This window comes from Ictalurus punctatus, chromosome 19 (assembly GCF_001660625.3).
Source record: "Ictalurus punctatus breed USDA103 chromosome 19, Coco_2.0, whole genome shotgun sequence".
Taxonomy (NCBI): Eukaryota; Metazoa; Chordata; class Actinopteri; order Siluriformes; family Ictaluridae; genus Ictalurus; species Ictalurus punctatus.
The window spans coordinates 16,084,579-16,106,388 of record NC_030434.2 but is presented as its reverse complement, the minus strand read 5'-3'; the positions used below and the strand labels follow the sequence as shown (position 1 = coordinate 16,106,388).

Here is a 21,810-nt window from a genome sequence, read left to right as displayed (position 1 = left end):
CAGCATTGCATTACAACAAGAGATATTGTTTATAAGAAAACTCCTGTGGAAATCATGTGGAATCTTCTTGTGAACACTATAAATCTTTTTGTCTAAACTGTCTGCTGTTTGCTGTCTGTTTAGTCCTGAAAAACAAGTGAGCCTGTTATTCAGCACATCCCCACATTCAGCACCAGCTATTCTTCACATGGATCACTTTATAAGAGCTATAAATAGCTGTTCCTTAAACAGCATCTTGTATTTATTTCTCTCTTTTGAAGTTAATACGACATAAAACGCAGCTTGAACTCTGAAAGGTCAAAGTCTTATGTCTTGAAGACTTACTGACCATTACAAAGTGCTGGCACTGGAGACTCTTTCCAGAAATCTGGTTGTGTGGAGCATCTGCCTTACAAGTCCCTGTGAAGCAGCTATAGAAACTATCATTTTAGTACGAGCGCATAAATATATCATAACACACACTCTGATGCTCTTGCAGTGCTTCATTATGACTGGCTTTCTCCTCCTTTTGCCCTTTCTTTATTCTTTTGTGATGTGTGCAGTTGTATTCCCAAAGCTCTTTGCTCAGACAGCATGCCCGCTCATGCATGTAGGGCATTTGATAGAGGTTACTCTGGCATCATTCTGTGTGTGTTTGGTTGTTTGTGTGTATGGGATTAAACTGCTATGAAACAAGCACTCTAATCTGCCAATGGCAACTGAAAGAGCAAAGCATCATTACACAGACACAGAAAATACATATATTCACTATTGTAATGAGTATGACCTCAATTCTCAATATGAGTTCGCTTCACAGCTAGCATACACAACGACACAGTATTCATACTGTTACTGAGGGTTTTTTTGGTGACTGACAGAAAACAAGAGTATTATGAGCATCTATTAATGCTGACATTATCAGTCATTATACAACTAATTATGATGTGATTCAGTGATAGGTTGTTGTTTTTTGCGCATATGAGGAGACATTGTCTTTTATATCTCATCAGAAGATCTGAATATGAATTGCTGTGTGAATAATACATTATAATATCATACAGTGTATAACTTTACACTTTATATTATAGTTTATATATTTCAAGTGTCCTGTATATTCCCTTGCACATGTATTGTATATGTGCTTTCAGCATGCCAGAAGGTGAACCTTATTTATTTTCCATGTTCAGACACCACACTCAGAAACCATACAGCTTGTCCATAGGGTAAAGGGCTCTTCTTTTCATGTGAGCATTTACTGTATGTATACATTAGGTGGATGGCCCATTCTCTTTTTTTGCATAATATTTTATAATATCTAAATCAAACCTCATTGCTTTAATGGTATTATGCTAATGGTTCAATCACAGTCCTTGGACTCCATACAGTACCCCAGGGCGATTCTACCTTGTAACAGGTGAGCCAGCGTGAAAAACAACAACACCACCACCAACAACAAACAAACAAACAAACACATAGGGCAGGTGGGCTGGTCGGTCTTTCCTCCTGCCTCCTTTCCTTCCTTACTTTTTATTTCCAACTGCCTTTCAGTTGATCCCACAAGGAAACTATTTCAGAATGATTGATGCTGGGTCTGACAGTGCTGCTTCTCAAAGAATTCTTTCATAACAGACGCTCATAACTAAAACTCTTAACACTGATTTGGGTTCATATCGATAAGTTTCCTCTTAATTTTTCTCTTTCTGTGCTTTGGCAGAGATTTTTTGGAATTTATTTTTTTTTAAATGTACATACATATATATATATATATATATATATATATATATATATATATATATATATATACACACATATATATATACATATATATATATGTATATATATATATATATATATATATATATATATATATATATATATATATATATATATATATATATATATATATATATATATATATATTAGCACAGAAATTGCTAGCTAACAACTTTTGCTTGCTACAGCTAGCCAACATTCCAAGATAGATAGACAGGAAATACAGTGGTGCCAAAAAAAAAAGTATTTAGACACTTAAGCCACACTTACAAATGTATGAGTTTGACTGCATTAGAAAACAGCATGTCAAACCAAGTACCATTTATTTTAAAGAAAGGTACTATTTTCAAACAAAAAAAAAACATTTCCCAGAAAATTGATTATGTTTAAAAATATCTATTTAAAAATAGATATACTGTTCAAAATTAGACAAAACGTCATTCGACAGTGGCTTCATTAGAGATTACAGTCATAGTGTTTTAACATTTTGTTTCGCAGAATGTCTCAACATCTGGGCATGGAATCAAACGGTTTCTGTAACAGTTGTGGTGAAAGATTCGACAAAACCTCATCCGCACTAGAGCTTCAGTAATATGCTAATTTCATCTCCCATTGTATCGCATAGATGCTCTATAGGGTTTAGGTCAGGGGCCCTGGAAAGTTTTCTTTCAAAAGGCAGGAGGTCTGATTTGGATTATTATCCTGCTGAAAAATTCCACTTCAAAGTTCACTTCTAAATGAAGCTCACCAATGCCACTGGAGGAAAATCAGCCCCAGTCACCTCAGTGCTTTATACTGTGACCAAGCGGTGACTGTGGCTCAGGTGTTAGAGCGGGTTGTCCACTAATCATAGAGTTGATGGTTCGATTTCTGGCTCACGTGACTCCACATACCGAAATGTCCTTGGGCAAGACACTGAACATCAAGTTGGTCTTGATGGCAAACTAGCACCTTGCATGGCAGCTCTGCTACCATTGGTGTGTGTGAGAATGGGTGAATGAGACACAGTGTAAAGTGCTTTGGATAAAAGTGACGACCATTTTAGCATTGAGAGGAAATGCGAATCTGTACCATTTTGTACTGTAACATAAATAAATGGCCCATGTTTGTGTATGTATATTCTTTATATAGATGGCTTAGCAATGAGATATTTATATACCTAGTGAGATGTGGCAGCCATATTCCCTGCTTTTATTATTAGACTCATAATGTTAGTATTTTCCATTGGTATTTTCCCATTACACACGTCACTGTGGTACACGTCAGAGCGTGGACTCTTTTCATACCTTGTTTCATCGACATTTAGTTGGACGAAGACGATTACGCTATAATCACACTGTATTTTTTTTTTTTCTTAAACTACACAACCTGTGCAACTTTTCATCTGACGCTTTGTGAGGACGTCATTGCACTACAGCTCCCAGAATGCAGCGCGGCGTAGCCGCTACGCTGGTACGAGCGCTTTCGCTCTCGCGCGCCCGTATACTTGGTTGCTCGGGCACTTTGAACAATGAGTGTCGGCGGAGCGCGAGGAGCCCGGAGAATGTGAGCGTGTGATTTAGCACCAATGTTCAGCGCCGTGCGATTCTCTTCGTGTGGTCTTTCAATGGGCGAAAAAGCGTAAACATGTGGATACCGACGGAACACGAGAAATTCGGAGTGGGTAAGTTTTGCGCGTGATTTTGTGTGACAGAAGTGTAAAGTGCGCGTGAGCTCGAGTCGGAGCCAGAGAGGAGAGGAAAAGAGAGGAGAGGAGAGGAGAGGAGCGAGTTTGGTTAATATGTGCGGCTATTTTTTGTCTCTCACTGGAAAACAAGTCAAACGCACAGCTGGTGCGGTGTTTATCCCGGTTTTGTTTTGTTTAATGCAGCACCTGGAGTGCAGTTTATTTTCCAGGAATGTTTGTGGCATTTCCTTCACCTTCTCCAAGTGCTTGGAAGGCGTTTGTTTGTTTATTTACGTGTGACAGACCGTGTGTATTGTGTAGCAGTTGGCTATTGAATACCTCGTTCGTGTGGTCACGATGTTGTGTTTCCGTTTAAAAGCAGGCGCACACACTTTATTTATTTATTTATTTATTTATTTATTTATTTATTTATTTAAGAAGCACCGTTTTACAGCGACTTTAAGTCGGCGTGAGTGAGCAGCGAGGAGAAAACCCAGCTGTTCACACAGCATTGTTTCAGCAGCATCCTGGAGCTGAAGTGCCTCAATCTGCACACTGAACCAAAATCAGTGGGAGAAAACACACACACACACACACACACACACACACACACACACCCACCCCCCTTACTATCCTTATGAGGACCTTCCATTGACATTAATGCTGTGTAACCCTTGTGACCAAAAGGAAACATTTTGGCTCTTTTTTTGTATTGTTTTTGTTCGTATTACAGAACAGATGTTCCTACAAGGTCAGAGCTGTCAGATATTCCTATACTTACTGGGACATTTGGTCCCCACCAAGATATAAAAACATGCCCACACACATGGTTTTTAACTAGTTAGTGTGATGCTTCTGTGTCAAATGGTCACATCTGTCTCTGTTTCATTCATTCATTCATTCATTCATTCATTCATTCTTGGGGAGTTGCTCTTTTCTTTGCTCTCAGAAATAAAGGTTCCAAACTGTACTTTTTTCTTCTTGCTGGTGTTGTGCCAATTACATACAACACATAAACCATGCCAGGTAAAAGATACACAACACAGCTGAGGTCCCTTGAATAGTACCACCCCAGAGAAACAGAAGAGTACACATTGGCACCCTTATTTCTGAGAGTGTGTTTTCCCACCTGAGAGCTGTTTTACTGACAAGAAAATCTTAACTCGAATTCTTCTGCTTTCTTTCCTCGTTCCTGTGAAATCCCTTATTTATTTATTAATTTATTTTAAATGCTTGATTGATTCTAGGCTGATGGAGAGTTAGATATTTTAACTCTGTTTGTCAGAGTAGGTTCTGTTTTATATAAGATCGCTTCCTTGATGTTATTTTTATGCTTGCGATAGTAATCATACATGTCTTCGAGGTTTATTAAATGGCATGATTAGTTTGAGTCGAGCCAGTTCAGGTTGTTCCTGGTTAACACCAGCTATGCATTGTTTTCACACACACACACACACCAAACCAATAGTGCCAGTTTCATGTTCCATGTGCTTTTAGAAAAATAGTTTGGAAGGATTTAAGGTAGGAGTTACACATTTAAATCGCAGCTCATCAGTGCACCGTGCGTGGCCACGTTGTTAATAATTGTTTGTTTGCTTTCAAACTTCGCGAGTCTAAAATCAGGAAATGGAAGTTGACACATAGTGACACTGAAAATCGAACGTAAGTATAAATTACTTCTGTCAAATTCGTTTGAATATTAACTGAACGTCAGTCGTCGACGATTAAATATCAATCCCAGCAGGCTCATGTTACAAAGAATGCATCTTTAGTGTATGTTCAATTACCATAGGTGTGAAATTCAACACATTTACCTATACTTACTTACACATTTACCTATATGCAGGACGTCACTCATAATAGATGTTTTTACACGAGTCAAACAAAACTCTGTTTAAATCGCTGTGTCATGATTAGGTAGCAGTCCATCCACAGAAAAATCTCTGCTCATTTTGCATCACTCCTGATCCAACATGCCGCAAATCTTTAGGGGAAGTGGCTGCTGCTGTTCAGACAGAAACTGTGCAGTTTCCCCTGCGCCACTGCGATCTTACAGAGGAGTTCTGTGCAGTTTTCGCTGTTTGGTTTCATCTCAGTTAAATGGGCCTGGGTTCTTAAAGCGTGTTTGATCTTGGTTTCAGATTTCACCAAAGACAACGATTTACATACCAGTGTTTAATTTGAGATTTTGAGATGTCTTTGATGTTCACATGGGTGAGATGCGGAAGTGGGCCAACCGCCAGCTATTGATAAAATATGAATAGACTGACTAAATTGTCACAAAGTAACCCTAGATTGGGTCGGTTTCTCTCTCTCTCTCTCTCTCTCTCTCTCTACCTGTACCTTATTGAATATAGATATTCATTTTGTGCAACTTCCATGGTCAGTTTGTCCACTTGTCTAGGTCAGGGGTTCTCAAAACATCCCCAATACAGATTTTATTTATTTATTTAACCCCCCCCCCCCAGCATAACACATCAGGTCCCGTAGGTCATCGTTTACAGTCCTACTTGTTTTCAAGTTGTTGAGATCTGGATTAAAGGCATCCAATTCAAGAGAGCAGTTAAATGAGGCTATATGAATTCAATAATAGTTATAACTGGGATTATGGTGGGATGTGATTTACAAAACTGTAACAGAAAAGAAAAAAATGGATGTAACCTGTTTTGAGAACCGCTGGTCTAGGTGAACTAGACTTGGGCAAAGGTGAAGGAGTGTCATGCTGCGATTAGACAGCTGGAAATACTCATATACTTCGGGGAATTGTTTTAACGTTTTCCTTCTTCTTCATCTTCACAAGACGGTATGGGCTGGAAATAGCTCAGAATAGACAGAGCGTGAGACGTGTCAGTAGCTAGAGGTGTTTGTCCACAGCTTTTATTGCTTGATTTCCAAGTGAAAAAAAAAATGTCCCTCATTAGGTGTGATATTAGAGTCAGCCAAGCATGTTATAGCTCATCATAATTTAGTGCCACAATTACTCCTTGGGACGCATCAGTGATTCTTGTGTGTGTTTAGTTTCCGATAGCTCTTTAAGAATTCAAAAATTCAAATGAACTTTAGTTTCTCTGGGTCGATTCAGTGTTGTGTGAAGCTATGCAAATGTTTCAAAACTGAAGGAAACTCTGGCAGGAAAAGGGTTTGAATAAAGAGGTCCTGAATATTCATGACAAACCGGAGATTTTAGGTAATTTTGTTCCCCCTCAGACTGCTGTCGATTTCCATCCCCGCCTCCTGGGGAGGGCAGCGAGAGGGTTGGCAGCGTGTAATTTGCGCTCATTGTATAAGCGGCCACCCTGCACGATGCCCTGTGGGATTAGCAGGTTGTTTGGCAGTGCTCTGGACCATTCCTTCATTACACATCGCATGCTGTAATGACTGGAGTCCTGAGGTCAGAGGAGGTGGGCCCAAACAAATACCTCCCCGAATGTAATTGCCTCTTCATCTGCTGAGCTGAACCACATATTTAGAGGCGAAGCTGTTTCGGGAGTCGATAGCCTGATTCAGTCTGCTGCTTGGGGAGCTGCTTTCTCTTCTCATGTAGTCCTTTTGATATGAATAGCATCTCACACACACACACACACACACACTTGCAATACTGAACATGTAGAACAAATAGTACTAGTTTCATGGTGCATGTGTGTGATATTTGATAGGCAGGATTTAAGGAAGGAGTAACACATTCATGCTTTTGCAGCTTGACAGTGCATTGTTCCATTCCCCCATGTTATTAATTGCTTCCCTGCTAAAATCAGGAAATGGAGGTTTATACATCATGATGTGTAAATTTACAGATCATAAAAATAAATTTGGAAGGCAAGTCAAGTTCTTTTGAGCGTTAACTGAATGTCACTAGCTGACGATTAAGCATTAATCCCAGTGTTAAAGAAATACTTCTGCGTTTTTCAACCTAATGTCTATTTACTGTATCTTTAGTGTATGTGCCACTACAACAGGCCAGAATTTCAACACATTTACCTGTACTATAACTGGAAAAACGGGATTTTTATGATCCCTCTTATTTTGTTGAAAGTATTAATATTTTGTAGATTCTACAAGGGATATGTAAACTTTTGGGCACATCTGTAAGTAGGTGGTCACTGCTTCAACATGGAAAAAATATACTGCTGTAAACTGACAAGGATACAAAGAAAATATACCCAGTTATATCTAACGTCTAAGCAAAATGCTGTTTTGTTAGACCCCATGTGCTGTTTTTTTTGTTTGAACAACATCAATTACACGCAGCCACATGTTGTAGGGAAAGAAGTTGTTGTGGTAGCTGTGTTTTCTATTGCTCCTGTCCCTGTGTGTGGCTGGGCAGAGGGTGATAATCTGTCACCCATAGCTCAGTGTGACCACGGTGACTAAAGCAGGATCACGGTGACAAATCAGGCTCACAGACTAGTGTTCGTATTTAATCAAGACTAACAGAATGGCTGACTCACTCTGAACACAGCAGGGAAGTGTTTTATGTCATTTCCCTGCAGACTTGAAACCATTTTATTGTCCCTGAATTTTCTTTATAAATCCGAATCTGGCTGCAGTGACCTGACCCTATGACCCCTTGTGACCTTAAAAGCCTGGCAGATCAATGATCGTGTGTAATTAGGTGCAGTGCAGTTTTTTTTTTTTGTGACTGTCGTGTTAATATACAGATTCTGATCTGAAAAATACTAAGCTCAGAGACTTTAAACACAGCTTTTTGAAAATGTCCCTCAAAGGCAGAGACATTTAAAAATGTTTTACGCCGTCTTTGTGTGGATGGAAAGATGTATATTTTTTTGGAAAATGCTGATGTTACAGCATCAACCAGCAATGTAAGAGCAATTCAATGAAGGCTTTGCTTTTCAGTGTTGTATGCTTTCTCCATGTAATTAATGAAACACAATAGTGTTTTTTTTTTTTTTTGGGGGGGTCAACTTTTTTGGGCAACTTTTTGGCCATAAGTTGGGACCAGTGTCTGTGGAGGAAGAGATCCTGACATTTGAGGAATGTGGTAAGCTGTGGCTTCCCCAGGTCCAACACAGTGTTTTGGCTCCAACTTCATATAGACGGGCGGTTGGAAGGGCCCGATGCAACCAAGCGGCTAATCATGACATGCCCTCGCTAGATACTGGCAATTAAATCAGCTGTATGTTTCATTTCTCTGCAGGTGGTGGCTTAGGGTCAGTTGATCAAGTTGAACCCTCTGTTCTTCTTGCAAGAGTATACCATCTTGCACTAGGCCATAACCCTCCACAGTTGGAGCCCCATTCCTAAGAGTAAGAGTAGAGGCTGGTACTGATCCTACTGACATGATAGATAACTATCATTCAGTGGAACTGTTGAGGTGTTAAGGCAGATTTTGAAGTGCTTCAGTGAGTAGCCATGATACTCAACCCTCTTGCTTTTTGTCTCCAAGAAACACACGTAACACCAGACAGCCCTATGTCTCTGAAAAAGTTTAAGACCCAAACATAAATCGTTCCTCTGGTGGAGCAACCATCTTGGTTCGACATGACATGATACAGCCAGATCACAATAGACAAGGGTAAAGGTTTTGCAATCCACCATTCAAAGAAGACTTTGAGAGCAGAATTGTAGAGGCCATACCACAAACCACGAATCAGCCGTAAGAATCAGAAATCCAGATTGGAATTCACAAAGAAATACACAGATGAGCCACAAAAGTTCTGGAACCAAGATAAACTTCTACCAAAGTGATGGAAAGGCCAAAGTGTGGAGAAAGGAAGGATCTGCTCATGATCCTAAACACACAAGCTCATCTGTGAAACATGGTGGAGGTAGTGTCATAGCTTGGGCTTGCATGGCTGCTTCTGTAACAGTCTCAGTATTCTTTATTGATGATAGCAGTAGAATGAATTCAGACGCCTACAGAAACATTCTGTCTGCCAATTTACAGAGAAATTCAGGAGGAACTTTATCATGCGGCAAGACACTCATCCAAAACGAACTGCCATCTCAACAATGGACTTTATCAGGAGGGAAAAAGTGGAAGGTTTTAGACAGGCCAAGTCAATCACCAGACCTTAACCATATTGAGCAGCATTTCACCTCCTGAAAAGGAGACTGAAGGGAGAAACCCCTCTAAACAAACAACAACTGAAACAAACTGCAGTAAAAGCTTGGGGAAGCAACACAAATGAAGAAACCAGTGATTTGGTGATGTCACTGAGTCACAGGCTTGATGCAGTTATTGAAAGTAGGGGATTCGCAGCCAAAATTTGTCATTTACTTTAATTCACTTCAAGACTTATCTGTTCTTATACTTTTGCCCCCGTACAATTGGTTCTGATACAAAAGGCTCTACGGTATTTTTAAAGTAGTTCAACACATCTAGATATAAATACCAGGAAATAAAAGCTGAAATCCTAACCTTTTGTCTCATAAACAACTTCTGATCTCAAACACCAATGTCTTTGGTGTATAACACAAACAACTGAATTGGCCTTGCTGTTCCAATAGTTTTGGAGGGGACTGTATATAGTTTTGTAAATTGTACATCTTGTATTGTTTACCGCACTGACCGGCATTAAAAATCAATAAACAAACTATATTTAACATGAGGCTAATAAGGATACATGTTTGCCATCTATTAAAAACCTAATTTCACCAAGAATAAAATTATTGCACATAAAATGGGAATTGTAATATTTTGCAGTTGGATTGTAAAAAAAATTGCTCCGTTAATAATAATAATAATAATAATAATAATAATAATAATAGATTAGGTTTATTTAGCTGGTTGGCTGATGAAATAATTTTTAGTGTGTCTGGTGCATTAAATTCAATTATTTATATATTCATATATATTCTGTTTGGTTACATAGTTTGGTGGCCTGTCTGTGTCAATATATCCAATATATCTGTTTGTTGTAGCATTTTGTTTAGCATCTGAAGGTTGCACTAAGTGTAACTGGGGAGTTTCATTTCAAATGAAAGTTTGACATTTGAAGAAACGCAGGCTTGTAATGTAAAAGTGAAACAAAAGGCTAATTTCTGCTGAAATTCTAACATGCTGTAGAACTAAAAATTAGTTGTTGCATGATTTCAGTATTGAGCCAAAAAATTGTGCAATGAGTGATTGAACAAAGAGAGCCAGCATACAGCCCTAAGTATTAAATTATCATTACTAAAAAAGGAAATAAAAATATTATTTTTATTTTTTTGCGCTACCAGACGGGGGGTAGTGTTCAGGGCTGTGTTCAGGCTGTATCCCCCCCCCCCGCATCTGTCCTTCCACTTCTGAGTCCTTTGAGTCTGAGAATTGGTGAGGGGGGAGGAGAATACATTTTGTCCTGTCTTTCCTTCCTCTTATTCTTTCCCCATTCTTTGTCTTCTTTCCTTTGACATTCTTTGAGCAGTGTTTCTGCTTTTCTGCCTCCGGTCTAAGCTTGTGCAATATAAGTTTAATCGTCCCTACGTGATATTACACTGCCATGATATTCAGTGATGTTTACTCTATTACCAAATCTGCCTACCTTTTATGCATTTTGTATAGGTGTGATGCAGTTTAACATGAGTATGCTAGTATGAGTTATCACTAAAAATATGCTAAACGAGCAGTCTTTTTCCCTCCCTTTATCTCTAATGGGAGATGAGCCACTCGGCATATGAATGTGTAAAGATTTGCGCATGAGTTTTTGAACTGACACCGCCTGAAAGCCCCACCCCCTTCCCCCATCTCACAGGATCTCGACTAGATTTCTGCGGCTCCCTTGCTTTCGGGCAGGGTAAATGGGGAATGGTTTGAGTTCGTTAATGTGAAATACAATGCATCAGTGTATGTTCGACTTGGCTAAAATTAGACAAATATTCACTTAACATCAGTTAATTATATTAATTATGGACCGTTTTCACTCCAAAATTCTCAACAATGCCTCTTTAGGTTTTCGGCCTTAAGAGAAACGAGGGTGAAAATTTTGACCTATTGGCCTGCAATGAACTGCCATTTGGAACACTACAAACAGTGTTAATGGTGATACTAATTTAAATGCTCAAAGAGCACTGCAGATCAACAGTGTAAAATGTCATTTGGACATTAGACATCCAATTTGTAAAAGCATTGTATCAACAATGTACTTTTATTGATATATTTTTTTTAAAAACATTGCCGGCCCACATGACTCCACATGCCGAAGTGTCCTTGGGCAAGACACTGAACCCCAAGTTGCTCCTGATGGCAATTTAGCACCTTGCATGGCAGCTCTGCTACCACTGGTGTGTGTGTGTGTGTGTGTGTGTGTGTGTGTGAGTGAGAATGGGTGAATGAGACACCGTGTAAAGCTCTTTGGATAAAAGCGCTATATAAGTGCGCCATTTACGCCATTTTACCTTCCATACGTTCCTTAAACCTGAAGTGGTGGAAATGCGTTGTGTCCTTGTCTTTTTTAGGTTATTGCATTTTGGTGATTGAATCCTTTATCATGACTTTTTAAACCATATGCCTGGAAAAATCAGCATTGCACAAACCTACTCCTCTTTCTTTTCTCATACATTTTTTTAGTCACCCTGTTTTTCTTCTCCGCCGTCTCCTTTGCCGTATCCTTCTTTCCAATTTCCCCAGAGCCCTCCAGTCTTCCTCCTCTGTAATATCAAGTCTGTACGTTGTCTTCCTTCACACAAACCGAAACTGTGTATGATGATGATAACGCCAGACGTCCCAGATCTGCTATCACAAGCAGCATGTAGGTGCCCTAAAGATAAAAGTATATATCCAAACGTGAACAACTGAGATCTTTGCACATTATGGTTTTATCTCCTGACAGAAGTTATAATTATCCTAATATCAAGCTGCTTGTTTTTATGAAACATGCAGCGTTGTGGGCAGAAATCTTGCTGTTCTGCAGCTCTGCCATGAACATAGACTTCAGGGGGCTTGTTTTGTTGACTTGTCATGTTTCTGGTTTACATCTGTGATGAAGAACACTGAGCATTCTGGCTAAATTGTGTATAATCACAGGCCCCACATTAAGAGCTTCTGCCTGTGTGAAGTGCACCGTCAGACAGTGCTTCACTCGTTCAGGAGCAGTGAGGATGGGCATGCGTCCAACACGTGGGAGATTGAAGTGTAGACAGGAAGTCTTTTATATCTTTGTCTGAATTTTTCTCCAGACAGACACACACACATCTCTTTAGATGTCCTTAGATCCCCTCATCGTTTCGCTTGATGGCAGAGAACTCGGAGAAGCTTACCTGCCAGGTGTGGAATTTCACATTCACTCAGCCTTGCTTGGCTGCTGCTGTCAAGTTCACTGCACTGAAACTACAACCCCAATTCCAAAAACGTTGGGATGCTGTGTAAAATGTAAAAAAAAAAAAAAAAACAACAACAAAAAAAAGCTCAGTATACAATGATTTGCAAATCTCAAACCCATGTTATTCACAGTAGAAGATAGAAAACATCAAAAACTGAGTAAATGTACAATTTTAAGAAAAATAATAAGGTAATTTTGAATTTGAATTTGCAACACGTCAAAAAAAGTTGGGACTGGGGCAACAAAAGGCTGGAAAAGTAAGGGTTACTAAAAAGAAACAGCTGGAGGAATATTTTCAACTAATTAGGTTAATTGGCAACAGGTCAGTAACATGATTGGGTATAAAATGAGTATCTTAGAGAGGCAGAGTCTCTCAGAAGTAAAGATGGGATGGAATCTGAATGGAAGTGTATGTTGCTCTAAAACCTGTATATACCTTTCAGCATTGATGGTGCATTTCTAGATGTGCAAGCTGCCCATCTTGGTCACTTTGTTCACTTTTAAATGTAGGAACTTGTAAAGAATTAAACATTAAACACAATGGAGCGGTTTCCGATGTAGTTAGTTTTTAGGAAACACTGCGCAAAGTTTTGTTAACTGTAAAAATGGCTTATTTTGCAGATTATTTATAATACATATGTATAACAACAAAAATGGCAACGTCTTTAGTTAAAGAGTGCTATCTTGTTAGATAGTCTAGCAGCAGTAAAGACAGAACTTTTGTTTAGAGGTGTGCATCGGGAGTCACAGGAGTGGGTGATTTTTACTCTCATGCAGGTTGGACTGTGCATCAGATATGATGGAACTAAGAAAAGACACTTTCATTCACAAAGAAACATCTTCAGGATATGCTTTCTATTTGCCAGGGACTATGGTCTAAATTATTAATCTGTTGTATTGTGGGCAGGCACTAACCAAAACTACATGAGCGAGCAGGATTAGACAAGCTTTTTGTGGGAGTGAATGGAATTGGTCAAGCTTTCTATAGGAGTGGGTGCAATTGGTTAAAATTTCTGCTGGACTCGGTGGGATTGCTCAAACTTTCTGTAAGAATGGGTGAGATTGGTCAAGATTTCTGAGTGGGTGGGATTGGTCAAACTTTGAGAGTGGGTGGGATTGGTCAAGCTTTCTGTCAGTGGGTGGGATTGGTCAAAATTTCTGTAGGACTGGGTGGGATTGGTCACAGTTTCAGTGTGGGATTGGTCAGATATTTTGCGGGAGTCGCAGGATTAGTTTAAATTTCTGCGCGAGTGGTTGGGATTGGTCAAACTTTCTGCAGCAGTGGACAGGAGTGGAACTAACCCCCGCCCTCCCCCGGTCACTAATTTAGTTTACAAAAGAATAAATATATATATAATATATATATTTATTCTTTTATATTATAAAATATATTTTAGCCATAATGTAAATGACTTCTGTAAAATATACAAATAGTACTTCTATGACTCAACATGCACGGTCATCAATGCATTTTCACACTGGGGGTTTTATTATTTATTTTTTTTTGTCGTGCCAACAAATGGTTTTGCAGAATCCCAAAGGACTTCTTGTTCACTAATTACATGCTCTACCAAAGGCACACACTATGTCATGCTCTACCATTTTGAGATTCAGCCACAGAAATAAATGGAGCTGAAAAACAGCTTAATGTTACATGGTATTACTTTCAGTAATGGTATCAGTCTTTTTATATTTACTCAGTATAGATCACAAATAAAATCCCCATTTAAAACTACTTTTAAAAGTACAATTTAACACACACACACACACACACACACACATATATATATATATATATATATATATATATATATATATATATATATAAAAGTCTACAGCATGAGAGAGACTGCACATGAAGCAGTTTCAGTATCATATTTACTCCCATCCTTCTCTGGTATTGGGTTGTTTAATTACAATACTCTGATTTTTTAAAAAATACTACTTCCTGCATTACACTAATGCTGGGTGCTTTGATTTGGGTCTCTGATTGGAACTTTTCATCACATTACAATACACTAGCGTAGCAGATTTAGTTTCCTGGAACAGGTTTGTCCTGTGCTGCTACTTCTCACAGAAATTTGTCATAGCAATGATTCATGCCAGGGCAAATGGAGACATGTGTGTCAATCTGGTTTGCATTTGTCTTTATTTCTATGTTGTCTGACAGCAACCTTTTTGCCATACCCTGTTTCTTTTTTCCACCTTTTCCCTTTTCTTTAGCTTCCCCAGGGCACATGCTGGCCCTTAAACGAAGTGCCACTCAGCATCAGAAGCTGTAATGTATCTCTTTAGTGTGGATGAACGGCTGTGTAAGTCTGTTCTGTCCCCACAGGGATGTCTCTGGTACAGTGAGTTATTGCAGCCCATTCTCTCCTCACCACACCCAACGCCTAATGTAGTGCAAACTGCAGCATAACAACACAGCCACTTGCATTGTGTGCTGAGTTCTCATGATAAAAATAGCACTGACCCAAATGTACTTTACTCACCAGGCTTTGGAAGAATTGACACATTTCAGGCCAGGGCAGTAACATTGGCAATGAGCTGTCTGCTTCCTGCTGTACTTAGTTTGGAACAAGTTTGCATCCTCAAGGTCGTCTGAGGATAAAAATAGAGAAACATGAGGTGTTGAAACATCTTGCTTTGATGGGAATCCAGTGCAGTGTATTGGATTTCAAAACATAGCTCAGCTTCATCATCATACTTCTGCTACTGAAATCCCTAGGGGTACCCTAGAGTATCAATTTCAGTGCAATATTAATGTCGGTTGAAATCTGATACTGATCTTAATGTCCTCTTAGGGTGCTTCCACATATGCACTGGTTAGTTTTTTGAAAGAAACCCTGATCTGTTTTCCCTCTTGTCGTTGTTCATTAACACTGATAGGATTACATAGCAGTCTCACTTGGAGTACCAGAATAATCAGGTTCCAAGCATACTTTAGCATGGCTTGATTGCAAAGTAAGTGAAAGTGATTTGACTTTGATTTGAGCCAACTGCAGGAATTCAACCAAATAAACTGTGTACTATGGGTTGCGAGCAGCATTTTTCTTTAGAAGTGAGCTACTAAATTGAGCCATAACTGAGCAAAATGGGCCAAAGGGCAGAGCTGTAGAACTTCAGAAATGCCATGTGTCCTGTATGCAATACACAGTGTTTTACATTAGTTGTTTATCTCAGTGTCCGTATTCTCCATGCTCGGGTGAACGAAGCCGTCTGAGTAACAGTGCCTTAGTAACCTGGACGACTCTCTGCAAAGTTCCTGCTGCGAATTTATGCAAAATATCAAGGGAGCAAGGGGAGCCAGCTTTAATTTGTATCTAAAACAAGCTCTGTCATGTCAATCAAAACCACACACATTCACAGGATCAAATATAATGTAGCCAGCATTAAATTCCACCCAGTACTGAGCCACCATTTCAGGACACTACCAGCCCCGATACTGCTACACTGTGTTGGATCAGTGCATCCATAGATACCCCTTTTTCTAATAATAGCCCTACTCAACTATTAGAGGGCATATTCATTAAGCATAAAAGAATGGACACTGTTTAGAACATGACTGATTGCTGTATGTAAAGGCAGTTGTGTGTTTTTGAGGTCAGCACAGACAAGGCAGTACGATCAGCCTGTCTGTGTAGCCTGGTTAGCATAGTGAGTGGCAAGGCTAAAAATACTGAAGTGCAAATAGGACACACTGCATCACACACATGTGTCCTCAACAACGACACGGTCTTCAAATAGTACCATGTGGCACTAATACAAGAAGTAACATTCTTCAGAACATCCTAAATAATTTGGGACCTACCAGTCTTTCATGGCATTACCAGTCTTTCATGGCATATCTGTCCTTCAATTCTCAGTATAACTCGAACAGTGCCCCTGAGAGAAAACAGGATTATATTGGGGAAAGAGGACCATGAGGGTTTTCATATGTCTATTCTAGGGATGTCACGAAACCAAAAATCTAGTAGTCGGTACCGATACCACCAAAAGTACTCGATACCACGGTGTGGTGTAAAAATAAAATTTAAAGAATTAAATTAAAAACTCTCCTGGAGGGGACACAGACGCACACACAGAAGCGCACACACACACACACCCATTATACTCTGAATACAAGCATTATTTTAAAGACTGATATGGTGGCAGGCCATAAAGATTTATTAAAAGCATGAGCATGTGAATAATTATTAGTGACATTAGGCTACAGTTTGCTGACAGGACACGGGCTGAATGGCGATGCATGGTGGCCCATTGGGAGGTAGTTTATAACATTGCAATGTGTTCGCATCGTTAACAAATAACAGGCTATCGCAAACATTACATGGAGTATAACGTTAGCTGGTTTCACGGCAACAATTCCAGCTGCCTCAAACAAATATAATATAGGACCGTCTTTCAGGTGCTTCATCAAATTCCAGGTGTTTCCTCGCTTTGTTTGAAATGAACGATGGCATCGGTTGCACACCAAAAACTGATACTAGCTTTCCTCTCTTTTCCTCTAAACTAGTTGGGGCGGAGCTAAACTTGTTAAGCTAAGCTAATCTTCTGTAGTTTTTCCCGTGTGCTTGTAGGCGTTCTTCTTCTTCTTCACCACTTGTGGACCGACTAAAACACTTGCGCGTATTTGCTGCCCCCATCAGGTCCGGAAGAATTGCAACCTCGGTACCTCCATTAGAACCGGTTCAAACGATAGTGCAGAAAAACAAGTACCGTCACGTTTTAAGAATGTTGGTACCGAAGTATCGGTTCTCTTGACATCCCTAGTCTATTCTCTTGGGTCTAATTTTATCTACCACTACTTTCCTGAGTCATGAAGGTGTTCTTCTCATGGAAGGAATATTTCACTCACTGTTATTTTCATGCATGTAAAGTAGAATTGTAATTTTATTTGATATTAGATAGGCAATAGACATCGCCACAAAGCAGAGGAAGCTTCAGATGTACCTGAACAACATGCCATGTGTTACTTGCTCAGAAATAAACACTGCAGACTAGGGCTGCAACTAACGATTATTTTGATAATTAATTAATCGATTAGTTGGATTAAAATGCCAATTTTTATTCAATAATAACATTTTTATTCAGTTTATAAGAATGTTTTTCAGAAAAAACATGTTCTTTCACATTCTGCTTGAAAGTTGTCCTTCAAACATTGTGCAGCTCGAAGGCTTTGAAAAAGGTATTAAATGGAACCATGTGAGCTATGCTATAGATTGTGCAAAGAATTTATATATATATATATATATAAAAACATGTTTATTTCTTTTCAAAATATAAACTAATTGTCCACAAGCTTTAAAACAGAAGTTAAATCACTACATGCAAATGCTATAAAAGAGAAACAAAAGCACAAACTAAGTGTTAACTGGTAAGAGGATGAATGTTCTGCAGTAACACACACATTCACTCCTCTGAACACAATAACGTTACTTTATTCTGTTAATGTATGGCACTTCCTCTAAATATATGGCACTTCCTATTATTCCAATCATTTTTTGTACTAGGACATTTATTTATGCCGTGCATTTCAGTGTTAAATTACAGTGCTCCAGCTTCATTCAATTTCATCAGACATATGGTGTTCTATACAATTCCAGAACATATGACAGTTCAGTAAGCATTCCCTGACTGGATTCAGTAAGGTCTATCTAGCACATTGACCACAGAGGAGAGATGGAGCTATATAAGCACCAGTGCAAGCAGAGATCATAAAGGCCTCATACCTAGATATTAACTGAACAAATTGTAAATATAAGAAAAATAACTCCCGTAGCTCTCTCCTCATGAATCATTCAAGTGAATCTCTGTTATAAAAATCTAAGGCTAAAAAGCATTCAAAGAGTTGCTGTACATCACTGGCAGGAAGAAATTGCTATTGCTTTGAATGATATTTTTCTGCCCCATTTTACCACTTGAAAATGTGCCGTGGGACTATATTAAAGAGGTTTATTCTGAATTGACAAGTATTCGTACGTAATTATTTCTCTTTGTTTAAGTAGTCTATGTTAATGTTTTTAAACAATAATACTGTGTTCAAGTGGACTGTAATCTGCTGTGCACAGATTTGTAGAGCTGAATATGACTGACTGACTGACTGACTGGAGCTGCACAGTGTACAAGCAAACTGTTACTGCAGGCACAGTTTATCAGATTATTTGTAATACCTAGTTACTAGCTAGCAGTAAGTCACTTTGTGTAATTAAGGTACAAGTACTAAAAGGGAACTGGGGCTTGGCTTGATTGGTTAGTGTTGATACTGCTGTATGCCACCTCCCTCTCCTCCCTGCTTGCTTCCTGACCCCATGCTGCATTCATGTCACCTCTAAGCTGAAAATAAGGCATGTTGTATTCTCAGAATGAATAAATATATAGGAGTAGGACAAAATAAAGCTAGGCGTTTATCACTATACCTAGACAAGTATCACCTAAAGTCGTAATATGCAAGTAGACGCAAGAATACAGCAGTACCAACTACTGGAAAGTTTAAAAGAGAAGCTAACAGAACATAAACTCTACACACCATGCCGCAAAAACAAATATGCCAGGGCAGCTGGTGTGAAATCGCTAATGTTTTACAGGTCAACATAGAAACCTGTCTGCCAGGGATGCACTCTAACTCTTAACACTCTTCTCCTGCTGTTTTTTTCCTCCCCTTCATTTTTGAATGCTTGCAGTCGCATCTCATTTAAAGCTCCTATTTTCCTGTCCTCTGGGGATGTGTAAAGATGGGACGTTTGCGTGGATGAGTCTGTTTTACCGTTTTGTTGATGCTGCAAACTAGAGGACGCAAAAGAAATCCATATTCACAGCATGCATCCTGGATGTTTTCTCGCTCATAGCTGTCTGATTGTACTTTGGAACAGTTTTCGCGTATTTTTCTCAGGTTTGGTTTATTCTAGCTATTTATAGAGGGTGTAAATGATTGCTTTTGACCCACTTTAACGTGGAAACTGGGGCATTAGCTGGCTTCACCCGGTCGATTTTTGCTCATACTGAGCTCAGCATGAACAAATTAGCCAAGTTTAGCCTAACAGTGTCACGGGCAGCTGTTTCCAAAGCAAGTAAAATCAAGGCGCTTTCTGGACTGCCTGTCAATTTAATCACGCGTTAATAGACTGATTAGAAGGACCTGCTCTGCGAAGTACACTAAGTGCTGAAGTGCTCTAGTGAAGGCAGCATAATAAGCTTGTGGCTGTGGTTAAGCTATAAGCATACATGTGTCTCATTAACAGTGGAGTAGATAATGAAGCGCTTTGAAGCGCTTGTTCACAGAAGAGGGGAATATTGACCTCCAGATCGCAGTGCAGCCTGATATAGGGCCTCTCTATCTTAAAGCTCTCTCTCTCTCTCTCTCTCTCTCTCTCTCTCTCTCTCTCTCTCTCTCTCTCTCTATCTATCTATCTTTCCGTCTTCACGAAAACACACAGGTTGTGTGTGGCTCCTTGAAACGCAGCGAGATAAGCAGACAGCTGAAGCGCTTAGCCTCTGTGGAATTTTAAACCATTATACCACGTGTGCCTGCTCACCTTTATACCTTATACTGCCACTCATGTACCCAAGTGTTCTCTTCTTACAAGTAAAGCTGTATGTCCGATGAAGGATGTACATCTGATTGAGTCTTATGTACACCTGATTCTGAAACAGAGTGATTTTGTTTGCTGTGTTCGGCTGGATACATGGCGCTCCACGTTAGCCAAGGCTGTGTTTCAGTTCTCCGGCGGATCCGATCTGTGGCAGTTGGATGGATGGGAGTTTATTGACTCTTTTTAAGCTGAAGCAGATGTTGAGGGCGACCCTGGTATGCCAGTGGCTTACGCTCTCGCTGCTGCCCAGTGCACATACAAGGAAAAAATGACAGGCACATTCACAATGCTGCTGTGGTTTTATTCTCTGTGGCTGGAGGGGAAAAAAACACTCTGGACATGGACTCATCTTGGACAGCCTGCCTGGATGACTGTGGTCTTCTTTCTGCAGTTTGTAGGATTCCAAAAAAGCTGAAGTCATAATAAGCCGTTCTTCTCCAAATAAAACAGCTATATAATTTTATTTAAGACATTGTCCCTTTGTATTAATTCTGTGTTCTTTTCTAGAGTTTCCAGCTGTGATGGATTAAAGGTGGGGTCAGTGATTTCTTTTTTTTTTTCTTTTTTTTTTTTTTTTTAAAGGTTAAAATAAAGTAATATTTCACAAAGATTACATTCGGCAGCTATCAGAATATTGACTTGAAAGAAAACCACTTATAGTTGTGGTTCCCCAGGCCCTGTAAATATAGGGGGGGAAAAAATAAGATAAAAATTTTTTTTTTGTTTGAACAGTTGTGTGAAGCTTTAACAGTCAACCAATCAGGACAAGATGTTTTTTCTGCTCACCTGTCAATCATGTTACCGGTCAATTCAGAAAGCTCCAAAACTAACATTGTGTTTTAGGGTTGTTGCTTTGGTTGAGGCCCTGAAGGATTTGTTCTGGATATGTTTGATTCTTTTAGTTTGACAGCAGCTATATATAATATCTCACACACAGCGCCCTCCAATAATATTGGCACCCTTGGTAAATATGAGCATAGGAGGCTGTGAAAAATTTATTTATTGTTTAACCGTTTGTGAAATTTTTGAACAAAAAAAAAATCAATAATACTCTGGTCTCATGGATATCAAACAATTGCAAACAAAGCACAGGTTTATCCAGAAAATATATCTTTGTTAAATGTAGGTGTGCAACAAGTATTGGCACCCTTTTATTCAATACTTTGTGCTACCCCCCTTTGCCAAGATGTCAGCTCTGAGTCTCCTATAATGCCTGATGAGGTTGGAGAATACATGGCAAGGGATCTGAGACGATTCCTTCATACACAATCTCTCCAGATCCTTCAAATTTTGAGGTCCATTCTGGTGGACTCTCCTCTTCAGTTCACCCCACAGGTTTTCTATGGGTTTCAGGTCAGGGGACTGGGATGGACATGGCAGGACCTTGATTTTGTGGTCAGTAAACCATTTTTGTGTTGATTTTGATGTATGTTTTGGATCATTGTCCTGCTGGAAGATCCAACCACGGCCCATTTTAAGCTTTCTGGCAGAAACAGTCAGATTTTCATTTAATATCTGTTGATATTTGATAGTCCATGAT

The 21,810-nt window shown here is 39.3% G+C and overlaps 1 protein-coding gene across 2 annotated transcripts in view; it reads left to right on the top strand.

Annotated features, from left to right (window-relative positions):
* The first annotated feature begins 3,218 nt into the window (after positions 1-3,218).
* Positions 3,219-21,810, top strand: part of dock4b (dedicator of cytokinesis 4b) — a 109,828-nt gene continuing 91,236 nt past the window's right edge. For both annotated transcript variants that reach the window (XM_017494423.3, XM_017494422.3), the window contains exon 1: positions 3,219-3,415. In XM_017494423.3, coding sequence (XP_017349912.1) covers positions 3,379-3,415 — 37 coding nt within the window. In that variant the 5' untranslated portion in view covers positions 3,219-3,378. The remainder of the gene's footprint in view (positions 3,416-21,810) is intronic.